Source organism: Argiope bruennichi, chromosome 6 (assembly GCF_947563725.1).
Source record: "Argiope bruennichi chromosome 6, qqArgBrue1.1, whole genome shotgun sequence".
Taxonomy (NCBI): Eukaryota; Metazoa; Arthropoda; class Arachnida; order Araneae; family Araneidae; genus Argiope; species Argiope bruennichi.
The window spans coordinates 32,498,435-32,522,554 of record NC_079156.1 but is presented as its reverse complement, the minus strand read 5'-3'; the positions used below and the strand labels follow the sequence as shown (position 1 = coordinate 32,522,554).

The 24,120-nt window shown below is 30.4% G+C and overlaps 1 protein-coding gene across 1 annotated transcript in view; it reads right to left on the bottom strand.

Moving 5' to 3' along the window:
* LOC129971523 (tolloid-like protein 1) overlaps positions 1 to 24,120 on the bottom strand; it is a 346,326-nt gene that overhangs the window by 94,809 nt on the left and 227,397 nt on the right. The window contains exons 7-8 of the mRNA XM_056085378.1: positions 10,793 to 11,026; positions 9,255 to 9,479 (exon numbers count right to left, since the gene is read on the bottom strand). Coding sequence (XP_055941353.1) covers positions 9,255 to 9,479; positions 10,793 to 11,026 — 459 coding nt within the window. The remainder of the gene's footprint in view (positions 1 to 9,254; positions 9,480 to 10,792; positions 11,027 to 24,120) is intronic.

The following is a 24,120-nucleotide window of genomic DNA, read 5'->3' as shown; positions in this document are numbered from 1 at the left end:
ATAAGTAAGGCTTCAATTTTTTTTTCTCCCAACAGTAATGAGGCTAGGGTTAACATTTTTCGGCCGATTATTTCAAACGATTCTGTTTATTTTCTTAATGTTTTATGCATTTAAAATGAAACATTGTTAATTAATCCATGTTTCAGATTCATTCTGAAGTACTTTTGAATTAAAATAACACAGAATAAAGGAAATTAAAAATGTCTAATCTGCATAGCGTTACCCCAAATGGCGTAGAAAAATTCACGCATTTGCGTTACGTAACTGGTGAAGAAAATTCACGCATGCGCATTGTGTTCTGATTGTTGACATGACAACCATTATCAACGGATGATTAAAATTATTTTTAGGTTAGTTGCATGCTTTTGTAAGTAAATTGTATTTATGTTAGTTATATATATTTTTGTATATGCTTATAGCTTTAAGTACATCGCTTTTTTAGTAGTTTTTTTTTTAACCTGTTTTCAATGATTTAAATTATTTTTAGGTTAGTTGCATGCTTTTGTAATTAAATTGTATTTATGTTAGTTATATATTTTTTGTATATGCTTATAGTTTTAAGTACATCGTTTTTAAGTAGTTTTTTTAAACCGGTTTTCGACCGATTATTTTAAACGATTCATTTTATTTTCTTAGTGTTTGATGCATTTAAAATTAAATATTGTTAATGAATCGATCTGCTCATGATGAATCTGAGAAAATTTTGTTGAGATATTACATAAATTAAGAAAGATATTCTTTAGTGCCCATAAAGTTTAAACGCTCAGTGACTCTGTTATCAGTAATCATATTATTAAAAAAAATGCTTTGTTTCAGTAAAAAATATTATTATATTAATTGCAGATTAATCATTTACACTTTAATTTAAAGCATAAATTCTACGGGAGGTAACAGAAAATGAGAGAGATACATATTACGTTATGACTGAAGGCCTTTATAATATTATGAGTGAATTATATGACTCTCAAAATTTGAAGTTTTAAAATATTTTGATGAAGAATCTATTAAAGTTGGAATTGCGTAAAATATTTAATGCAATTGCGTAAAATATTAATATAAATATTACTGGAGTTTAACTCCCTGCTTGGCACAATTTTTAAAAATCGCCAACAACGGTCTTGCGAAATGTTCAAAAGCAAAGGAGCAGATGTTCAATTATAGTGCATAATAAAGATTGCCAGCTTTCGCGCGTTATCTAACTTGGCGAAGAAGGGGGTTAAACTCTGGTTCAACCTATTTAATTATTAAAATTTAAACGAACATTAAGATTGGCGAACAGGCTGGTCGCCAAAGACGGCTAGTTATTAATAGAGATTATTAATTTTAGAGAAAAGTGCATATTTTAGAATGATTTAATTGACATGAAAATAATTGTACAGACCAGAAACCTAACCTTTGAAGTTAGTTAGTTATAGTATAAATGTATTAAACTTCTCTAAATGATCATTTTCTCAACGTATAAATGAGCCATTAGTGAACTCTTATATAAATTTGATTAACGAATTGACTCTAACGAAGGTTTTTTAACGAAACATATCTGTATTATTAAGATTCCTTCCTACCAAATTAATACCAGTTTTCAGTGGTAATTCTCAAGGGGTTATGATATAATCTGAACATGGAGATGTGAAACCGCATTAAACTACATTCACTTAGGATAAGAGGTACTGTAATCTCCAATTTATTAAGGCTAGTCTAACGACATTATCGATTCTTAAAGATTGACGGTAATTATTGTTGGCAACTCGCAATGTAATTAAGAAATAATATTAAGAGTCTATTCTCTTGTCTCAAAGCATCTGAAGAGTTTTAATTAAACTTTACCTATTCTACAAAGACATGCTGCTCTAACTCAAATTATGTTAGTATATAATCCGAATTCTAAACGAAGATTAATTTCAACAACGCTAAGGAAAAATAACCAGTAATAATAAGCATAAGTAACCAGATAATACTACAATATATTTTATTCTTCCATCCATGTAATGAAATATATTGTTGTATATCAGTAAGGGGGAAAAATCAGTATTCCATTAATTCTTGCACCATTTTCATTATTCTTTTGTTAAAAAGAAAAAAAAATAATGAAAGGGAAAGGAAAATTTTTTCCATTAATTTTTATTCAACATCCAATAATATAAATTAAAACTATTCAAATTATCCGCTTTATTTAGCTTCGTGTTGCCAAATCACATTTAAAGAAATTAGTTTATATATTTTCAATTATTATTTTATTTATACTTTTGCCACCACTCAAGTCTAATGAAAATATAAGTTTTCTAAGTAATTGCATGCATTTACAAATGTGTTGGCACTTTTCACAAAGAAAATGTTTAATAATGTTTACTACTAGATATACATGTTTGTATCATTTTAATTTTATAATCATGGCTATATTGTGGTTAATTGTATCCAAAATTAGATATCTCTATTATAAAGATCATTAAAAAATAATATATTTAGAATTAAACTGCCATCAATCACCAGAATGTTTTTGTTTAATTTTAAGATGCCATTTTCTTTCGATATTTATTTTCATAGTTAACGTCAAAAGTCTTCTAAAAACAACAATTATGAAGCTGCAATGAAAAAGATATAAACTTTTATAGTATTCTTATTTGTGTCAATACAGAAAGTTAAGTTGCTAAAATAATACATAATCAAAGTCCTGTTTCATAATATATTTTAAAGGGCACTTATGAATGAAAATATAAAAGAAACTTCAGCAATGTACATTTCCCTTTGGGGGGGGGGACAGAAAGCCTACTGAAATGTAATCAATTTAGTCCTTAATAATCATTCATTTGATACGCCTCGCTCGATGGATATAGTAAGCACCCTTTATCGCATTTATCTTTATTTGGGAATTCAAATTTCACTTTACAGCTTGGATTGAAAGACATAACACAAGAATTACAGAACGGACAACATTAAATTTAATCGTTTTGGAGGCCAGACGCCAATATCGATGACACGTAATTCCCTACCCAAGAGATTAAAGCGAGTCTCGCGACACTATCGATTTAGAACACACCCTTCTGGATTTCACATTTGATTACAACGTAAACAATCGACCCCCCCCCCATCCCTGGGATGGCAAACATTCGCCTGCCATCCCGCTTTTATGGCCTTCTCCCTGGCAGCCGCATTGGCCTCTTTGCTACTTGTCGTGGTGTTGGGAAAGGCGACACCATTTCGAACGTCGCATATCCCGGTTATTACAGCTGGCGGTGCTTTGTTGTGTCTCGACATAGTCGACACTCAGCAGCATCAAAGGGGGAAATCGGCACTTTGTACCGAGCTGGTTGCGTGCTTTTGTGTGCCTCTTCTACAATTCCGATGCACGGTTGTGAAGCGTTTAAAAGGGTGTATGGATATAGATAGAATAGTTTGTCCCCTTCTAAAGTAGAATGCTTTACGGCCATTCTCTGTTGACTGTAAGTCGGTTTTGTATGGGAGAATTTCAACTTCAGAACTTACAACATTGGTTGCGCTTGCAAGATATTTTAGCAATCGCATAATGCAAAGCTTTTAATAAAGTGACTAGATTTTTCGAACTTCAATCGGGGATTGACCACACATTGAATAGGTGAAGGGTTGAAAAAAAAAAAAAAAAAAAAAGGAAGGGGTAGGGGTGATTTGTCCTGGTCAAGGTTTAATTATCAAATATGCAAAACAAACTGTCCCCACAAATTTAAGTACCGACAATATTTTTTCTAGGACTGTTTTTTCCCCAGAGATATTTGATTTCATTCTTTTATTTCTTTTACAAGAATTGTGTACTCATAAAAATTAAAATTAAGAATTGTTTAATATTCAGAATGATATTTTAGGATTTAAAGGATCCTGTAGATTTGTTATGGATATTTTAGGATCCTGTAGATTTGTTATGAGCATTTTTATATGCAAAGAAAAATAATTTTTTCGGTTGTTTTTTATTATTTTTAAATTTGAGGTTATTTTAAACACGAGACACTGATTTTAATTCTTATAAATGTGATTCAAGATTTTGTTGTCTTATTGAAATTGTCTTATAGAAAAGAGATTAAAAATTGGCAAAAAAAAAAAATCTGATTTTAAATATTGACAAATGAAACTAAAATAGAAAATCGGAATCTGCAATCGTTTATCCGGATCTGGTTTTGGCTGAAGATATCATATTGAGACCGATTAAGTTCAGATGAGATTTTTCAAAGAAAATATTTTAATGTTTATATGATATTATTTTTTTAATATAAGAATAAAACGATGACCAAAATCAAAATTATTTAAATATATATGTAGCGTTTGAAGCATATTTTGATGTAAATTTCAGCATTTATTTACAAAAACTAGGAATGTTCTGGGGGAAAGAAATTGTAACAGTTTTTCGTTTTTCTTTGTAGCATTACATGCGTTAGAGTCTTAGAGTTTATCTAGCTATTATCTAAGAATTATATTAAAAAATAAAATTTTTGTGTGTAATATATGAAATTTTTTTAAACAGTATTTACATTAAACAGTCATTAATCCACTTCTAGAACATGCACCAAATCCATAGTTCATTACATTTGGCATAGCATAAAGAGTATTAATTATAAATTTCATTAAGATATCTTGATTATTTTTGAGATATGACGATACTCATGCAGTAGAATTACGGAAAAACTTGTTCTTCAGAAAATGCATTAAAAGTTTTATATGCTTTTAAATAAGCATCGCTTATAAGTCAATAGTTTGATATAATTTGGCTTCTAATTAACATAGAGACGAAATAAAGTTATCACTGGAAACAAAAACGTATCTATTTTTTGTAACCGCAAAAAAAAACTAGAAATGCGAATTTTCTTCCAAATTCATGTTTTCAACCTAGTCGGATACTTTAACAGTTACCAGGCAAGCATGATTTTAATTTTTTCGAGAGAATAAGGACTCAGTGAGGTTTGAAACGATGATATTCTTTGAAATATACTTATTCAACGGCAATAAAAAAAATCATCAACATGATTTGAATATTTCTTAATAAATAAAGATCCGTAGTTATTACTATGCGGATGGAAAATTTATTATTTCTAGTTTTTCATTTCCATATTCTAAATTTGAGTGTTGTTAAAAAATTATGACTTTTTTTTATACTAAATAAGTTAGAGATTCTCGATCATTACGTGCTTCACATTAAATAGCGGCTCGAAACAAAATTAAAAAGAAATGAAGGGAATCGAAGTCTATGGATTGAAGGGTATAAAAAAGAAAAAAAAACCCCTGTTAATAAAGGATATGAATAAATAGATAATTTTTTAAAATAAGGTAAAATTATGTTAGTTGTACTCAAAATGTTAATCCATGTAATTTATTTTAAATTCCCTGATGAGCAAGATTTAGGAACCATTTAAGGCTGATACTGAGAGCTAGTAACTGATCTCTAAAGTGTTTAAGAAATCCGCAATAAAAGTTTTATTCTATTCTGCATATATTTATTTATTAATAAGGATTCATATATTTATATGTATTCTTTTCCATGGTTGTTTCCCATTAGTTCAGAGAAATAAGGTGCAAAACATATTATGTAATTTACAGAAAGCTGGAAAAATGTTTAGTACCAGAAAGAATGAAGAAAATAAATCTCTTTACATGTTAATACCTCAACCAATATCAAAATGTCTCAAAATGCTGAATTTTTCTTCTGGTTAACAACTCTCATTTTACACGTTTATAACTCTTATAACTGAAAAATTTTTGCTTGATGTATTTGTTATGCACATACTAATTTTGAATGTTACAGTACTTTGAAATAAATAAATTTTTAAAATAAATGATTTCCTTTTATTGTATGTAGTACACAGTAATAAACCACTTTGTTTCTCACTCTTCCCAGGAAAATTATCAAACAGATTCCCGATTAGTTGTCGTTTCAATCGACAATTATGAACTCATGGTAATGGACCCTTCAAGGAGAAATAGCTTAGAAATGTCGGAAATAGTAGAGTTTAGATTAGTCAACGACCTTAAAGGACAGCGAGATTAACAAATTAGTTGCCTTAAAAGCCTACCTAATTAAACCTCGTTCCCAGATAAATGGGAGAATATAAATTATATGAAATATAAAATTTTAAATAAAATTAAAGTTTAAATAGATAGCAAATCAAACAATCAGGCTTATATTTTTTTTTTATCCATTCCTAACCATTTTTTCATTATGTTAACACTATTTATCTGCTTCAATGTAGTTGAGAAAAATCTTGAGTAAAATCTTGGTTACATAAGAAAGGAAGAAATGAAAAATAAATAAATGAAATAAACATTCTACAAAACTAAAGAAATAATTTAAAATAAAACATTACGTTAAGATAAAAATAGGATCAAATGTGAACATAAATTGATCAACGTATTAAAAAAGAAATTAAATGACTACGTCCGTCATTGTATTGCAGGAACAAATAAGTTTCAATGTCTCGTTTGATTTATAGAACAGTGCACAGAGCGGGATTTTATAGTCAGGAATTAAAAACAAACTGTTTTCATGCCAGAAATATTTTAATACCTCTCCCCAAAAATGGAAAATAAAAGGCATATGCGTTTTGGAATGTCTGACCAATATTTGGGACTGGTGGATTTCTTTAACTATATATATTTACGTGACTACTGCCGTGACTTTTTATTTAAAAAGTGCTGTTATAGAAAAACCTTAGAGAGTAAGTATGATAGTCTCAATAAAGGGATAGAAGCTATTGGTATAAGTAAGAAAAAGGTAAACATTGCCTACATTGAAGAATTCAATGTTGGAAAATGGAGTTACACCTGAACAAAAAAGGTTGCGCATGACAATTATCAATTATAAAAATAATACCAATCCATTGCAAATGAAATAAGATATTTCGTGGATTTAAAAATGGAGGTAGTTGAGAATGAATGTAGAATTAAACGAAAAATATTTCAATTTGTGTTCATTCCAAATCAAACACTAATGCTAACTAAAATCTAATATATGTTTACTGATTTTGAATCAGACACCTGTATGAATTGCAACATGTTTGTACCGAAATTTTCACAGTATAAAAAAAGGACTACATATAATAGAGAGTATGTAATATACATAGGAATATCAATAAAGTCCTTTTATTAGCCCTTTAAATTCAAATTTTTCGTATAACCTGACTCTAGGAAAGTGGCTAAGCTGAATTTATTGAGACAAGTTACAGCGCCCATAGCAGCGAAATGAGGAAGTTAACTGAAATATATATCCTCGGATCCCCCACTTCCCTAAGCGCATTTTTCAGATTTTTTAAATATCATTTTAACTTATTTTTCTTTCATTTAAATTTTATTTCACCATTTCTAAATTCGGAAAAATTGCATGCTAATACAGGAGGATATATTTTTCAATTTAGAGCTGAGACTTTTTCAAGTCACGGAAAGTTAAGGATTTTAATCGCAAATGTCTCCGCTGAATCGACAGATAACTCTTCGAAACCTTTCCCTGTTTTTCTATTATGATACAGCGTAAATTTTTCCAAAAGGACTTTTTGGTCGATCTCCTTTATTTTTTACTTTCTCGTATACATAATATAAAGTATAGTAATCGTCAAAAAACTCGAACTTGAGATTTTGACCAATCTCCAATTTTAGATCTCCCCGAGTTCGAAAAACACACTTTTGGAAAATATTCCGTCTGTCTGTCTGGGAAAAATTTTAATTTAAAAACCAGTTTGAGCAAGACGGTTGCAATTTGGTATACCGTCTTTACATCGATTTAGCGGATTTCTATCAAATTTGGAGTAAAATCTGTTCAGAATAATTGGGTCCTTTCGGCTGTTCGAATATAAGTTCACAAGAGAACTACAAAACGAAGAGGAGTTAGATAAAATTCGATGCATAGATTTAACACTTATAGTGTAGATACTTGTGAAATTTTAGACGAAACAAACAAAGGTTTGGTTATATGTAGGTCTTTGCTTTTAGAAACAGGTAATTAAAAACTTGGATTTTCTAACTACAAGTGTAGTTCTGTGTCAAATCTTTGTTTCAATCGATTGAGAAAAACGTGTCTAAAGCACACATTCAGGTTTCAGATTCTATTAACCGTATGCCAGGAATTAATCGCCAAAAAACTCGCCAAGAATGACAGATTCAGCAAAAATGCTACATTCATATCAAAGTCAATATTTTCCTAATATTGTCCGCCAATGTCATGGAAGGCGTTCTCTAGCATGACACGTTTATTAGAGAGCATGCGAGGAAGTTTTAGGGTGATTGTTTACGCTGGTTGTTACTTTACATTTAGCTTACTTTACATAGGTACACGGTACATTCTTGCTTTATGAAACAAAGCTTTGAATTTAAAAGGTTTAATATGACTTTAAAGATCACCCTCTAAATATGTATTGCCAATGTAGTAACATTACCCGTTTCCCAGCACTGATAAGACATTTACAGCCAGCTGTGTCGTCGCTGTTACTTACTAAACTCCTCGAGATAACCAGATGGTGGATCTTTTCACCTGGGTGGTCTCGCATCTGTTCATTAGCGACTACAGTGAAAGACCACATATGGGAATTCCTTGTCCAAGAGATATTGAGAGTACCTTCAAAGAAAAAGGGGCGTCCAAACATCTGGATACTAAATATTTCCCATTGTGAAAGGACTATGATAACTCCGTTTTCCAGAATAGTCAGTTATGAAAGGTGCGTCACACAAAGGATCTTCCCACGACCAACTGGCGCCATTGAGAGAGCATATTGCTGAACCCCGATTGGCCGAAAGAGAGCTCAAATGACCAATGTAAATTAAGAGGCGGAGACTGTCGCCGAAATAAAGTGCGGAGATTTTTTTTAGGAGAGAGAAGAAACGAATTGGAGGCAGACTGTTGGACTACGCCCACTAGTTCGGAGTCCGAGAACCAACTGAGTTTCAAGAAAACCCTTCGGCTTCGTCTGTTGTATCTTCTACTATAAGTGTAAATAACTATTTATTTAACCAAGATTAGAACAAATTGTTCTTTTGTATATATAGAGCTGTAAAATAAAGAATTGTCTGGAAATTCTGCTTCGTTATTTGATCAGTCTAGATCAAGACATTACAATGTGCTTTAGAGAATAGTGAATAATTGTTTGCACATACAAATAGAGAAATATAGAATGTTTTTAAAAAAAGGAGCGAAAGACATTAAAACATTTTGCTGAGTTAGATTTTGATGCTGCGTCTTCCTGTTGTTCTTAAACTAGAGGCATTTTATATGTTTCAGTACAATAGATTAAAACGTAAGAAAATAAACTCACCCAACAGTGGTGACTTGTACCAATATCCATCTCTGACTTCCAGGTAATCCGTTTCGCAATTCTCGGACTTGTGAATGTCGATTTCCGTGATGTTGAGAATGATCCTCTCCCCTTGCGTGGCGGTGATTCGCCATTCGCAGTGAACAGGCTCGTGCGGGGGGATGGAGTTGGAGAAATCCGGAGACGACAAAGTTCCGGTTGGCTGTTGCATTGTTTTGCCGCATTCTGCAAATAAAGAAAGCACGTGATAATGCTACAATGAAGTTTCAAATTTTACTGCTACCTTTCAAAAATTATTCCAAATCAAAATATTTCAGTAGTAATTCAAATATTCGTCAAAATATTTTCGTAGTAATTAATTTCTTCCAAATTATGCTGTAAGAAAAATACAGGTATAAAAGACAACTTATTTATAAATGCTTTTTTTGGATATATTTATAAAACATACATTATCCATGTTGCGGTCGGAGAAACTAAAAATCTACTAAAGTAAGAAAAGAATACTTTTATATTATTCTTTGGACTTTTATGGAGCATATTTCGTCGGCCATTTCTTACATTCACCACATTTCTTATGCTTCGTTCAGATATACGATTCTAATAAGCATTCATGAATGCTATTTTGGAATGTCACCACTATCAATGTGGTGTGGTGTGGTGTGATCGTGTATGCTTGGCTTAACCCTCTGAATACCGAACTGGCCGAGTAAGTTCTATACAAATGGGTAAATAATTTGGAAAAAAAAAATTTCAGGATTCCATAATAATGAGTTTTAAAATAGTAAGAAATAATTAAAATAATTTTTTTTTATTTTTCTTGGGTCAATAAATAAGTATCTTTAAAGAATGTTTTTATTAAGCTTGTTTTTTCACAAAATTTAATGTTGGACACAGTTTGGGAAATAATATGTAAAATGCAATGAGTGTATCAGTCAATTAGTGATTATTGTGAAGTTCCATTTCCCATTTTGAAGATGAATTTGCTGAAAGTAGATAAGTCTATTTCATCGAGGCTATTTTTTAGCAAAGCAAACCTCCATATACAACTGCACTGAGGTTTCGGTTGTCTTCAGGAGTCAGAGGGTTGTACTTATGTTTCGGTTGCCTTCTGAAGTCAGAGGGTTGTACTTAGGTTTCGGTTGCCTTCTGAAGTCAGAGGGTTGTACTTAGGTTTCGGTAGCCTTCTGGAGTCAGAGGGTTGTATGCAGATTTCGGTTGCTTTCAGGAGTTAGAAGATTGTATGCCGGTTTCGGTTGGTTCCTGAAGTCAGAGGAATATACTTAAATTTCGGTTGCCTTCTGGGGTCAAATAGTTGTACTTAAGTTTCGGTTACCTCAGGGGTCATAGGACTAATCGCTTTGTTCACAATTTATCTTCCATATTTTTTTATCAAATTACTTGCAGTGAAAGCAAGGCTTACAAATTTATTAATAAATTATAATATTGAATTACGAGGTCTTAAACCTCAAAAATTTCCTTTGTCTTAACCCACCACCTGTTCGGATTCAGGTAGGAGGAGGATGTACTTACGCACTTACTTGGGCATTTGTAAAGCATGTTTGTCTGGGCGATGTCTCCCTCGCTGAGCCTCACCCGCTGGCCGATCTCTGGCCTCTTGCGCTGGGTGGGGTCCTCCTGGGGTAGGATGGTGTCCAGGTAGGTGCTCTTCGAGAACGTATTGCGCGCGTAGTGCATGATGCTGGCGTAGTCGTAGGCGAGACCCAGGGATGTCACCTCTTCTTCCGTCAGTTTGTTGAAGTTGTACTCCTGACCTTGCGAGGAGGGAGAGGGGTGAAAACACAGATTTTAAATTATTTCACACACACATAGATTAACAACACACGATAAAAATTATTTCATACACACACATAGATATTATTACACACACACATAAATTACAGTACGTAAAAGTAAACAACTGTTCAATAACCATGATGACAAATAAACAAATAACGTCAATAAATATTTACCGTCCGATAATTTTTCTTTTTCAATTCTTGTTATACCCGAAGGAAGATCATTTTAAGTCAACAATATATAGAAAATTATGAGGTGTATTGTTACATTCATTTATATATTCCTGAATTTAACGCTCATGTATTAAATAATAACCCATGTACATTAAAAAATTTTTATTTTAAATCCAGCTGTTCACTTTTCTCGATGTTTATCTATTTGTTTTGTAGTCTGTTTATCTATATCAGTAGTTATGATTTAATTACAAGAATAAAATATTTTATTAAAAATATGCAAGAAAGAATTTTTTTTCTAAAATCATGATGCAAGAAAAAAAATTTCATTACAAACAAAATGGTATTATTAAAAACGGTAGTTTTTTGAACTTTTTAAACATCGTGAAAATCTATTTCTGTAAAAAAAAAAAAAAAAAAAAAAAAAAAAAAATTCTAAAGTTACTGCGAAAAAATATCAAAACTTTGTTTAATTATTAATTTAATTAAAATGTTCAAGAATCATTCCAAAGTGAATGTTCTCTTCCTTTAAAGTATATTTATGCAATTTTGGTGGATCTTGCTCAAACTGTGTTCAAAATGAGTATTCGCTCGAAAGATTCAGTAAAAATGTCAGATCCACTCCAAAGATAGTAACTAATGCTCGTTAATGCCTGCTCACTAACTGTAGAGTATGCTACAAATTTTCTTGGAGATCACTCCTTCTAGTTTAGAGAAAGGACAGTTATCATTAAAAAACTAGTGTTTCCATTTTGGTAACATAAATTGAATATTTTAACAAATGATTAAAAAACGAAGAAGTTAAATACGTTATTACTTTCAATTAAGAAATTTGTGTGGCATTGATATCGAACAAAAAATGATACGGTGCATGAAATGTCGTACTTGAGATTACATTATGTGCCTGTATGAATACAAGAATCAAAAAATATTTTTACTGTTTAAATGTTGAATATGCGATACAATTTAGAATAGCAGTGGTCAATTCTAGAAACTAATTTTATCAACTGGACTGATGACGTTCTACTTTAAGGAGACGATGGACTCTGTTCTGTATTTCTGCGAATTATTTATTTGGAGTAAAGAAACCTTTGTTATGCATATATATTAAGGTATAAATACGTCAAATATTCTTTAAAAAGCTGTTTAAAAAATATATTGTTTATAAAAAAATTAGAAAAATTACAATATTTCAAAATTTCAAAATTTTCCTTATTTTTTTATTTTTTTATTTTTTTTCTTCTTATTACCCAATAAAAATTTACCAGTAACAAAATTAGATATGATTTTGTGAGTCCCATAACAAGTTAATTTTGTAGAAATTCTTTTACGTACATGCACTGAAATATCATAAGAATCAACCGATTTGCTGAACTATCATTGACTTTTAACTAACTAAAAGAAATTGAAACATAAAATGCATACCCATTTTTCTTTTAATCTTTAACCTAAATCTTCCTAATCCAATTTTATGTAGTTTCTGTAGAAAGTAAGATGCCTGAAACTTTTAAGTATAAAAGTATAGAGTATTTTTTATTTTGATTAAAATATCTTTCAAAAGTTTCAGGCATCTTACTTTCTACATAAAATTGGATTAGGAAGATTTAATCTAATTAGGAAATCGTTTCGAGAGAAAGTTTAAATAATTTATTTATTCCTCTAAGTCCTTCAAATATTCTTTTTGTTGAGCAAAATATTTTATGATGCTATTTTAGTTGAATATAAACTTATATTTTGGTGATAAAGCAATAAAGTGAGCATTTCATATTCTTGTCACTTTTGTTCATTTTAAACTACACTGTAATTTTAAGCAGTATTTCTTCAAAAAATTACATTCTTTTTGAAATAAATGAAGTATAAAAATTTCTACTATTTGTTTTTGTTCTAAAATTATTTATCTATCACTACAAAATAAAAAAAAAAATATATAACGAGGTGTTCTAAATTCGGAAACTTTCCCGTATGTTAGTGATGCAGTCAATCGGTTTTTTGTATATTATAATTAATATTTCCATCTAATATTATTATTATCATTAATTTTTCAATCTAAATAAAGAAATTACAATGTGATGAATCATATTCGTTCCTTTCTCACCAATGTAATTATGAAAAATGTAACCTATTTTATACCTCCATATAAAAATTCAATAGCTTCAATATAATAATTTTTATAATTCATCCATTTTTACTCATCATAACTCATCTATTATTATATGATTAAAATAATCAATTTAATGCACCTTTTCTTCAAGAAATGCATACATATTTGAAACTTAAAAATGTATTCAATTTCTTGTTTTCCCGTATTTTAATGCTTGAAAAATAACGCAAAAATACATGAAAATAATTTGATAATATGATATCATGAAATACTATGTTTAGTTCTGACTTCAAAGTATTTTATAAAAAACATTTTATCAAATAGAAAACAAATAGGAAAAATAATTTAACAAAACACGTTTTATCTCCGTTGACTCTCGTGCTTATGCAAAAGACCGTGTTTATTTTGAATTTAATAAAAGTATGCCAATAATATTAAAAATCTTCCAAAATGTTTTATATTGAAGTATAACATTATATAGCCATTGATCTTGTTCTTTTCATAATAACTTCTTGTTCAATTCAATAAAATAAAAAAGCGTATCTAAAAACATTCAACAATTACATTTAAACTTTAAAATATTTTTATGGAATTGGATGTTTTAGAAATGGAGAGAAAAATGACAAAAATATTAAGCAAATAAGAATTTTTTTACATAAATTTATTGAACAAACACACAATTTTATATCTTCCTTATAATAAATATATTCAAAACTGAATTCAATTCAATTCGCTCAGCTTTCAATGGCCTTAATTTAAATACAATTTGTAGAAACTAAAATAACTTACTATCATTAATTACGAAATCAATTTCCACTCGTCAGAAACAGCAACACTTAAATTTAAACAATTCAAAGTTATCCAAACGATATTTTGTTAAATAATTAACAAAATTTCACGCAACAACGACTGTACATCCAACACAATCCATTCCTGAATGAGTCGCGCATCAACAATACTTCATTGTTGAGCACCAAACTCCGTTGCCCAGAGCCATTGTTTAAACTCAAACACGTATTTTCTCTTTACCAACATAGAACCTAAGGACATGAACTTGGCATTTCAAAGCTTCAACCGAAGTAAAGGGTTTAATAGCGCTAAAAGCAAGGAACAATAGCGCCAAATAGAGCCAAGAGCAGCCAAACACATAAAATGGGATAAAATTCTCGTGTATTTTGGATGGCTAAATACGAAAACTGCCACAGGAGACCTGATTACCATACAAAATCTAGTAAAGAGATCTCGGTTAGCGTCAATCCTCGATGTTTTAATCTTGCCGAAAGTGGCGAAGGAGAATCGAATTTTGAAATAAGTAATAATAATCCATATCCATTGTATTTCAAGGTATTGACAACGAACGCATTCGCCATGTGCTTTCAGCCTAGACAAGGGAGAGTAGAGCCTCAGAGTAAGGTAAAGTATGATGCCATTTTTTATTGGTAATTTTGCTATTAAAATAAACAGGAATGGTCTTCCCGAAGGTTTCTCGCACAATAGTTAATAAATAGTGAAGAAAGATCCTAATAGCATACCAGCAAAAGATTAATCACTGGGATGCGATTAAAAAACCGGATATGCAACTTGGATGCCTTTTTTCTCTTTTATCAAATTCTGCATGAAACCAAACCTTGACACAATAGATAAAATTCTACTCAATTGTAATCATATATTAAATTTGATATATTTAAGTCATTGCATTATTGGGTTATCGCGTTCACATGCTTATGAAATACAGATGGACAGATGGTCAACCTTTTAATAGATGTGAGATGACAACACTTTAGATGATAGCATTGTGAATAGGGATTGTAATACCGGATCAAAATTTCAATACCGGTATTCGGTATTTTTTAGATCTTAATACCGGGATATCGGTTTTAATACCGGTATTAGAAATTTTAGAAAAAGAAAGAAAACACAGGTGTTTCTTTGTTTTATTTGCCAGTTTTGTTAGAGAGTGTAAATATCATAAAAAGTAATTTGTAACTTATAAATTATAACAGTGTATAATCACAAAAAAGTAAAGGAACATCTTATTTATTTAAATCACAAAAAAAGTGTAAATATCACTATTCAGTCTGTGGTACTATTACAAATTTTTGAAATGTGATCTTAAAAAAACATAATGCATCAATTGTACTGTCATTAAGCCTGAAAAGTAATTTTGTGTGAAAATTACCAGCTTCGAAAACGCTCTTTCGGCATCTACGCTAGCTGGTGGTACTGTTAGCAATGAACGATATATTTTTTTCAAGTATTTACCTCTAAATCCCTCATCTTCAAATAAATCGATTTCTCGTCGGATGGTTTTGGATATAGCTGATTTCTGTATTGTATTTTGGTTCGTTGAAATTTTTTTTTTATTTATCGCTAATTCTAATTTTTTTTCAAGAGACAATTCCTTTTCACTATCGACAGTAGTGACATCATAATCTTAGATAATTGAACCGAATTCTTCTGAATGTGGATAAGACTGTGGGTAAAAAATTTTAAGAAAATTTACTCTAAACTCAATCATATTTGAATTGGTTCTTTTCTTTTCTTCTTTTTCATTTTCATTTTCATTTTTAAAATCATTATAATTATGCAAATACTGTAAGACATTTTCTATTTAGGCATGCCTTTCTTCTGTGCGATTTTTCAATGTAATATCACTATCTAAAGAATTATGATAGTGATGTGTGCTGTTCTTTAAGTGACTGCAACATGAAATTTATTGTTGCATTAGCTGTTAATAAATTAGAATCTCTCCGACACAATGCCTCAATAGTCAGTTTTATTGGAAGTAGAGCTGATATAGTTCTGGATATTAAGTCGAATTCACTATCTGAAAAAATAATTTACAGGTTTAAGTCGATTATTGCTTTTTGGATTGGATTTCTAAATTTCAAAAATCGTTCACTCATTAGGTAACTGTTCAAACATGTCTTAGAATCTATTATTAACATATACTCTGTTTTATTTTCAGTAAGTATATATTTTAATAATATGTCATTTTTTGTAGGGGAACGTTTAAATATCTTAACAATTTTTCGAATTTTATAAATTATAGGAAGCAATTCTTGATGGGTTAATATTTCATCCTCATTAGCCATACCTTCTTCAACAATTACATTGTCATTATCTTCATTGTCAATATCACTCTCACTCTTACTCGCTTCAAAGTTGGAATCCGAAGTTTCTATATCCACAGTATTTGGATTCTTCTGTTCTTTATTTTTTTAGTATAATACATCTATTACTCCTAATTGAATACTATAAGCATAGCATAATTGCTGATTTGCACCAATCAACTTTCCAACTTTCATAACTGTTGCTCCATTAGTCGTTATGGATACTATATCTTCTTTCAAGGATAATCCATGTTTCGCTAATTTAGATTTAAGCAACTAATTAAGCCATTAATTAGCTAATTAATTTCGCCCGTTAGGTAGACATAAAAATAAAAAAGTATACTATTTTGCTATGTTGGAGATCCCTGAACATATAGTGGAGACAATTTAAAATATTTCTAGTAAATACCGAAAAACCGGTATTTAAACTTGTGAATACCGGTATTACAAAATTGTACAAATGGCTCAAAATACCGGTATTTGGTATACCGGTATACCGGTATTGCAATCCCTAACTGTGAACTATATTTCGTTTACCAAAGCTGTTACATTTTTGAATTATTGAGTGCATGTACCTGCAAAAGAACAAATCTACAGACAGGCAAACGTTTGATAGATTTGGTTTAAAATTTGATAAGATATAGATATTAAAGCTGTGTACGAAATTTTATCTGTCAAACTCTCAAGAAGTATCCAGATTTTTTTTTCCGAGTTCTGCATATAAGAGTTTTATGTTTAGTAATGTAGCAAAGAAAATCAACTATATATTTTGAACACCTTTTCCTATCTAATATGATCAAAACGAAGATATGACAAAAAACTACAATTTCAATAACAGCAATACATGCCAAAATTTTTACTAATTTTTACTTTTCCGTTAACATATTGGTTTCAAAATTTGATAAGGGTTTATTTTTAGATTTTTAAACTGTATACCAAATTTTATTTAACTCTTCGCATTTTATAATTTGCAAACTTTCATTTAGAAGTGGAGAAGGACAAATGTCCTGTGAATGGATTTCGTTCAAAATGTGACAGAATTCTACAAATGTGTGTAAAGACCTCATATCTAATTCCATATTTTCACCAGAAGGATTTGAGTTACTGTGTTGAAAGAGAGACAAACGCGTTTCCAAAATTGTATTTTTTGGAACTCGAGGAAATCTGATGTTTTGGTTAAAATTTTAAGATCGACTGCTTTGATGATAAAATATTTTCTTTTTGCTTCTTCATATATGAGAAAATAAAAATAAATAAACAAATACGGGGTTAGAAATCTAATAGAGGCAACCATATAATTACAGGAGAGGCTATAATTCAGATGATATTTTTAATTTATAATGAGAGGCTATTTAGTAATAGCTGATAACTTTACTGTCCTTCGATGTAGTTGTAGTATTGTGTATTACCTTTTACTAGCAATGTACAATCGTAGAATATTTGAAACAGAACCGGTTATGTAGATGGTTAGACGACTTTAAGAAACTAAGTATTCAGAATCAGCTTTGAAGGGTTTTTGGAATCAATAGAACAAATCAGCAATAAATTGTGAAAGATTTGTTTAGCCTCTTCCTGTGGGAGCTATTTCAACCAAATTTCAACTTCTGTGATTATGATTTGAATCTAAAAGAAAAAAAAAGTACTAATACGCACATTTGCCATCGAACAGTTAGATAGATATTTTTTAAAATGAACCTTCAACAGATCTGGAACTGCTTCAATAATTTTTTTTAATACCATACTGCTGCGATATATTGCTGGCGATAACATCAAGGACTATGGACATTCATGCTATGTTTCATCGGTAATAATTATATGATTGCCACAATTAATTTTCAGTTTAAAAAAATATTCTTCAAGTTTTTCTATAGCTAAAATATCTTATTAAAATCAGAAAAACATCGTCATTTCAATCGATTTCACTGATGTTATCCATATTATTAACGCAACTTCACCACCGCCAGACATCTTAATTTCAAATTAGCTTTAACAAAACCATGCAATATAACAGCAGAGAATTGACTAGGAACTATGTGTAGACACGTTTATATAAATGGAGACAGAGATAAAGATCCCATATCACCGATAACTCCCTTTCCTCCCTTTGGGATACGCCAGCAACTCGTAATTGGCAACGTATCCACTCGTGGGGACACTGGATTTTTCTCCAGTAATAAATGGATTCCCATTACTGAAGTCTTCGATAGAGACACTCCCTAATGTGAGCGATAAAACAGATAGCTATAATTTTATCCCCAGTACAAAGTCGTCTCTCCGAAACGATGGCAGCAAATAACAGTCCACAGAAAAGCCATCGGAAAAGGAAACGATTTGGCGTCATTAAGTAAACTGCTTTTCTTTCACTCAGGCAGAGTGCCGAAGTGAGGAGTATTATTTTAAATGTGTATTTGGTAATTTGGAGAGCAGTATTGTGGCAACATGTTTGGAATTGAAACTGGAGGAGATCTTCGCGTTGATGTGTTTGTTTGCCGATAAATTAATTTTGCGAGATTGCTTCTGTTGAAACCTATGGTCGATTTAACTGGAAGAAGATAAAGACACAATCCACTCAGTTTATTTTTGACTTTTTTGAGAAAATAGGAAGAATCTTCTTCTTCTTGCAATATAACAGTTAAATGTAGTTGATTTTTAAAATTCCGATTAAGAACGAGAAATCAAAATCTGATTACTCCAATTGCCCAACATGAATTCTGGCCAGGTACAAATTACATCTTTGGAGTTCTTTCACGGAATTTTTGATAAAAGGATGCTATTCGAAATGTCGATCATATCATTCTATAGCAGTTTAAAATTTAGAACTTCCACCAAAATAAGATAAAATAGTTTTAAAAGAGCAAGGACAACAAAATAACCAAAGTAAACGAAATTTCGTTTTAATAAAAAGTTTATTTTAAGCAGCAGGAGTGGTGCGTCCAAAACTTTCTCGCATACTCACCACTAAATTGGTCATGTCACAGAATCCCTTACAAGGAGCTGGCGTACAATAGTTACAAAATATTTACTTTTGCTTTGAATTTATCGGTTTTACTGAATCTATTGAGTCATCTTTGGCGAGTTATTTGGCGATTAACCCCTGGTATGTGTTAATATCCAAAAAACGAATTTGTGTTTCAAGCACATTTTTCTTAACTGACTGACATAATACAAAACTGAATTTCTAGTCACAAATCCTCATACCGAATTTGATATATTTAAGTTATTGAATTTTTTTTATTAATCGCAAATATTCATTTCTGTAAGTACATTCCGACAGATATTCAACCCATAGTCGAATTTGGCTTAAAATTTGATAGATATCTACACTATAGATGTTAAATCTGTGTACTGAATCTTATCTGTCGAGCTGTTTTCGTTTTATAATTGTCTGCTGTTCGAATATAAGTTGACAAATTTACATGCGAACAGCAGAACAGACGGACTTCCTCTGAACAGATTTTACTCGAAATTTGATAGAAATCTATAAATTTGGTGCAAAGACCATATATCAAATTTCGACCACCCAACTAAAATCATTTTTGAGTTATATTTGTCACAGACAAACAGACGGTTTTTCTAAAAATGCGTTTTTCGAACTCAGAGAGATCTAAAACGTGGAGATTCGTCAAAATCTAGAGTTCGTGTTCTTTGACGATTACCATGCTTTCTCTATACTACGTATATGGAAAGTAAAAACGGATATGCAATTAAACAATCTTTTAAAATATATTGCAGGTAATCGTGAAAGGTTATCATGTGCAGTCGACTCGACCCATAGGCCTTCAGCAAAAAGTGGCTGTAATGACATCGCATCTACCATTGCATGAATGGCCAGAGGATGAGTACTATCAACCAATCCTAAGCAATCAAGATGAAAAAATAGAATCGCATACTACAAAAAGGCATGGCGATAAGCATGCAGGGGAATATGAATCAACAGACTTTTATCGCGAACATATGAAGTCGGATAAAATGTTTTGTTGTTTCAAAAATCCTTCAAAATGTAAGATACATCACAGAGATAATATTAAACAGAGCAGTAGCGATGAAAAACAATATCATGCATCGACGTACTGTAGAGATAGAGCTCACCATAAAAGCAATGACGAGAGGCAATTTCATGCGTCGATTCAAAACGACAAATCAAGTTCACGACCCGAATATGATGATAATTATGCAGTACATCACAGAGATAATGTAGAATGCAAAAGTAACGAAAATCACTATTATAAATCGGGACAACATAAAAGATGCACATCAAAACCATATTACGAAGATAATGATAATTTTAAAAGGAAACAGGAACTATATCCTCCACATATAGTGGAAAAAGGAAGCACAGAAAAATTCAGAAGAGAAAAATTACGTACAAAAGCAAATAAGGTACTTGAAGAAAATTTCAATCTTTCCATCATTTGCCACTGTAAAAGTTGTGCGTTTAATAAAAGTCTTCAATCAGATTCTCACTGTGCAAGCAGGAATAAAAGAAATGTCAACAAACGCAGTAAAACAAGTAAAAGCTTCCATAAAACATCACCAAAAGTGGAAAATTTAAACCGTAAAAGGATGCCTAAATCGGAAAGTTCCCCCGAAGACACAGAATCATCCATGGTTTCGCATGAAGATAGTAAACATACAGACAACTCAAGTATATCTGATGACTTGCAAGATAATTCTGATGAAAGTGCAACGTTAAAGGAAAGAGGTAGATTAAAGGATGAACAAGAACAATCTGAGGAGGATTTTTATGACGTAAGTTAGACTCTTTATATAAAGATATAAATGAATAAAAATAATTTTTATCATTTTTAAACTGAAATATATAGGGTGCCCGAATATTTTTGAACAAATCACAACATATTGTAAAATAGCAATTAAAAAAGATGGCTTTTATTCGATGTTTCATATTAATAACATGATTCAAAAAATGTTTTATTTCACAGCATTATTATTTCTTAACACTGGGCCAACAATTGGCGTCCAGTGGGAGGTCTGTGCCGAAAAAAAAATGCAGTCGAACATATTCAAAATAAAATCAAGTATCAGTTTATTTTTTGATCATTAAGAATTTTTCATATTTTTAAATCAGTTTCCTGACCTATTTGATTCATTTTTACCGCGATTAATTTTACATTTAAATGCAGTTTTAAAAAAGAGAGAGAAAGAAAGGACGTCATTTAGTCATCTATCACAATTTTCGTAGAATAGGGGAATAGTTTTCTTTCATGAGAAATCTAAGGCAGACAGATTGACTGACTGACAGGAAGATTCTCTCTATCTGGAATATATATATATATATATATATATATATATATATATATATAGAGAGAGAGAGAGAGAGAGAGAGAGAGAGAGAATTTGACTAAAGCAACAAATGTAATTTTAAGAGTAAAATTTAAAGTCAAAAGTAAAACTGAAAAGTTTTTTTCAACCTTTCGCACATCCAAACTGAGTTTTAAGAATTCTTTTGGCATAATAAAACTTCAATGTAAAAAAAACTGACAGGCTAATATCTGTAAATTGCATACCCGATCAAAAGCATGATTCAAAAGTCTTTCAAAACGTTCTATATAGGGAAGTTGAAACTAGAGTGATCAAACCTGCACATAGTTAATTCTAGATTTATAGATATTTGTTAAGAAAGGGCCTTTAAAATTTTCAATTAAATATTTAAAAAATAATCGAAATTTCAATTTTTTTCCTCATTAACTAAAGAAATTACAATATAATTTAAAAATTCCGAACAACCAATATTTCTCTATCAATTTTTATCTATGAATTTTCTCCTAATTTCAATATTTTTTTAGTGTAATTTACAAAAATTCATTTAATTGTTTTAGTTATAGTATTTATACATGCGTACATCTGCGGTGATATTAAATGATTTTTAATATGTGCATATTACCGCTGATATAGTTAACCTGTTGTAAATCAATTTCATTCAGAAAAAATTTGCATAATTTAATTTGAGTCAGCTACAACATAATATAAAGTGTTCGAAAAAAAGAGAAAGAATTTTTTGATATTGTACAAATTTTGTTCATATTTAATATATGTTATGAATAGTTTTAATCCTACGACAAATATATAGCACAATTGGTCATTAAAAGTCATACCTCGGGTTATTTTTTAAATATCTTTTTTTTTAGCAATGTAAAGGCAAGCTTAAGTATTCTAACATTTGCATTAAAATATTTGAAATAAAAATTCGAATCACTTTTAATATTTTAAAAATCTTAATGCGTAATTTTCATTTATTATTTCATATTTATATTATACTGTATATTAATTTTCAAATGTGATATAGTCAAAATTGTTATTATGCGCTCCTTTTTTATGCGATTTAATACAATATTTTATGCCCAATTTCTTTAAGAGACGCATGAAAGGAAGTGCATTAAACTGCATAATATGTATAAAAAGTCATTTAAGAAGAAAGCAGTAGATGGTCCACCAGATATCACATTACACAATACAAAAAAAAAAAAGTTTCACATTGGAACCCCAATTTTATTACATATGTAAGAAAAATAATTTTTATCAGCACATTTTGAAATTTTAATATATATAATTTATAATGTATAAGTAAATAAAACCTTTAAAAATATTCCCACGAATAAATTGAATTCTGTCTTGTTTGGAAAATCAATTTCTAACAACATCATGAGGTTTCCGACTTTTTTATGCGGTACCGCATAGAATTTAAAAAAAATATTTTGCAAGTAATATATTTTATAGTAACTTATGAAGTTTCCAGACACTTTTTTGTGTTTTATGCGCGCAAAAGTGACTTTGATTGTATTATTACGAAAAATCTGTGCGGTGGATACACAGAAGAAGTAGTCGGTATGGTATTGGATATCGGATAATGATGCACTATTGCGAAGAAAATATGAATTGCAATTAGAGGGCTTCTTCTACGATTAACATTCCAATTAATTTGATTCACTTAAGCTTATTATTTTACATAGGTTTTCCGATCTCCGAAACTTGGCTCCTAATAGAGATATCAGCATAACTTGTGTTTTCTAGAACCCTCAGTTTCGTAGCCAAGTTGCTAAACAGCCACACCGCAAAATATATCAACGAGGCCAGTAGGGTCATGACTTGCATTTATTAAAATATCTGTAAAGCTGTTTTTCTTACCAAGAGATTAACTGAGCAGGGATGCAATATAACGGTTTAGTAACACTATTATATTGTTCTTTTATATCACAATTCATTTATAACTGAAACTTCTTTCGCTATAATTAGTTCACAGAAATTTATTAACAAGAAACATTTTGTCAACACCATTCGGTTTTATAGCTTATTTATGTTTTTATTTTCAGAGTGCTACTTCTATTCCTGCATCGGAAGCTTCATCTGAACGAAATTATGATTCTCAAGTTAAAGGAGGACTTTTATCCAAATGCAACGCAATTTTGTTTAAATGTAGCTATATAACTCATCTGACACAAGTCAATTTTATACTCATTTCTTCAATACTTTTGTTGCTGGTAGGATGCATTTCATATTATATTATTGCTAATCGTGAAAAAGTACCAGACTGTCTTTGTCATCCTTGGCTTAGGCATCATTTTTCTTAAAGATGTCAAAAACACAAATTTATACTCCTGGCTGAGATTTCATAGTCATTCTTAGTTTTCTCATCATTTTTTCAGAGACAAGAATTTAATTTAGAT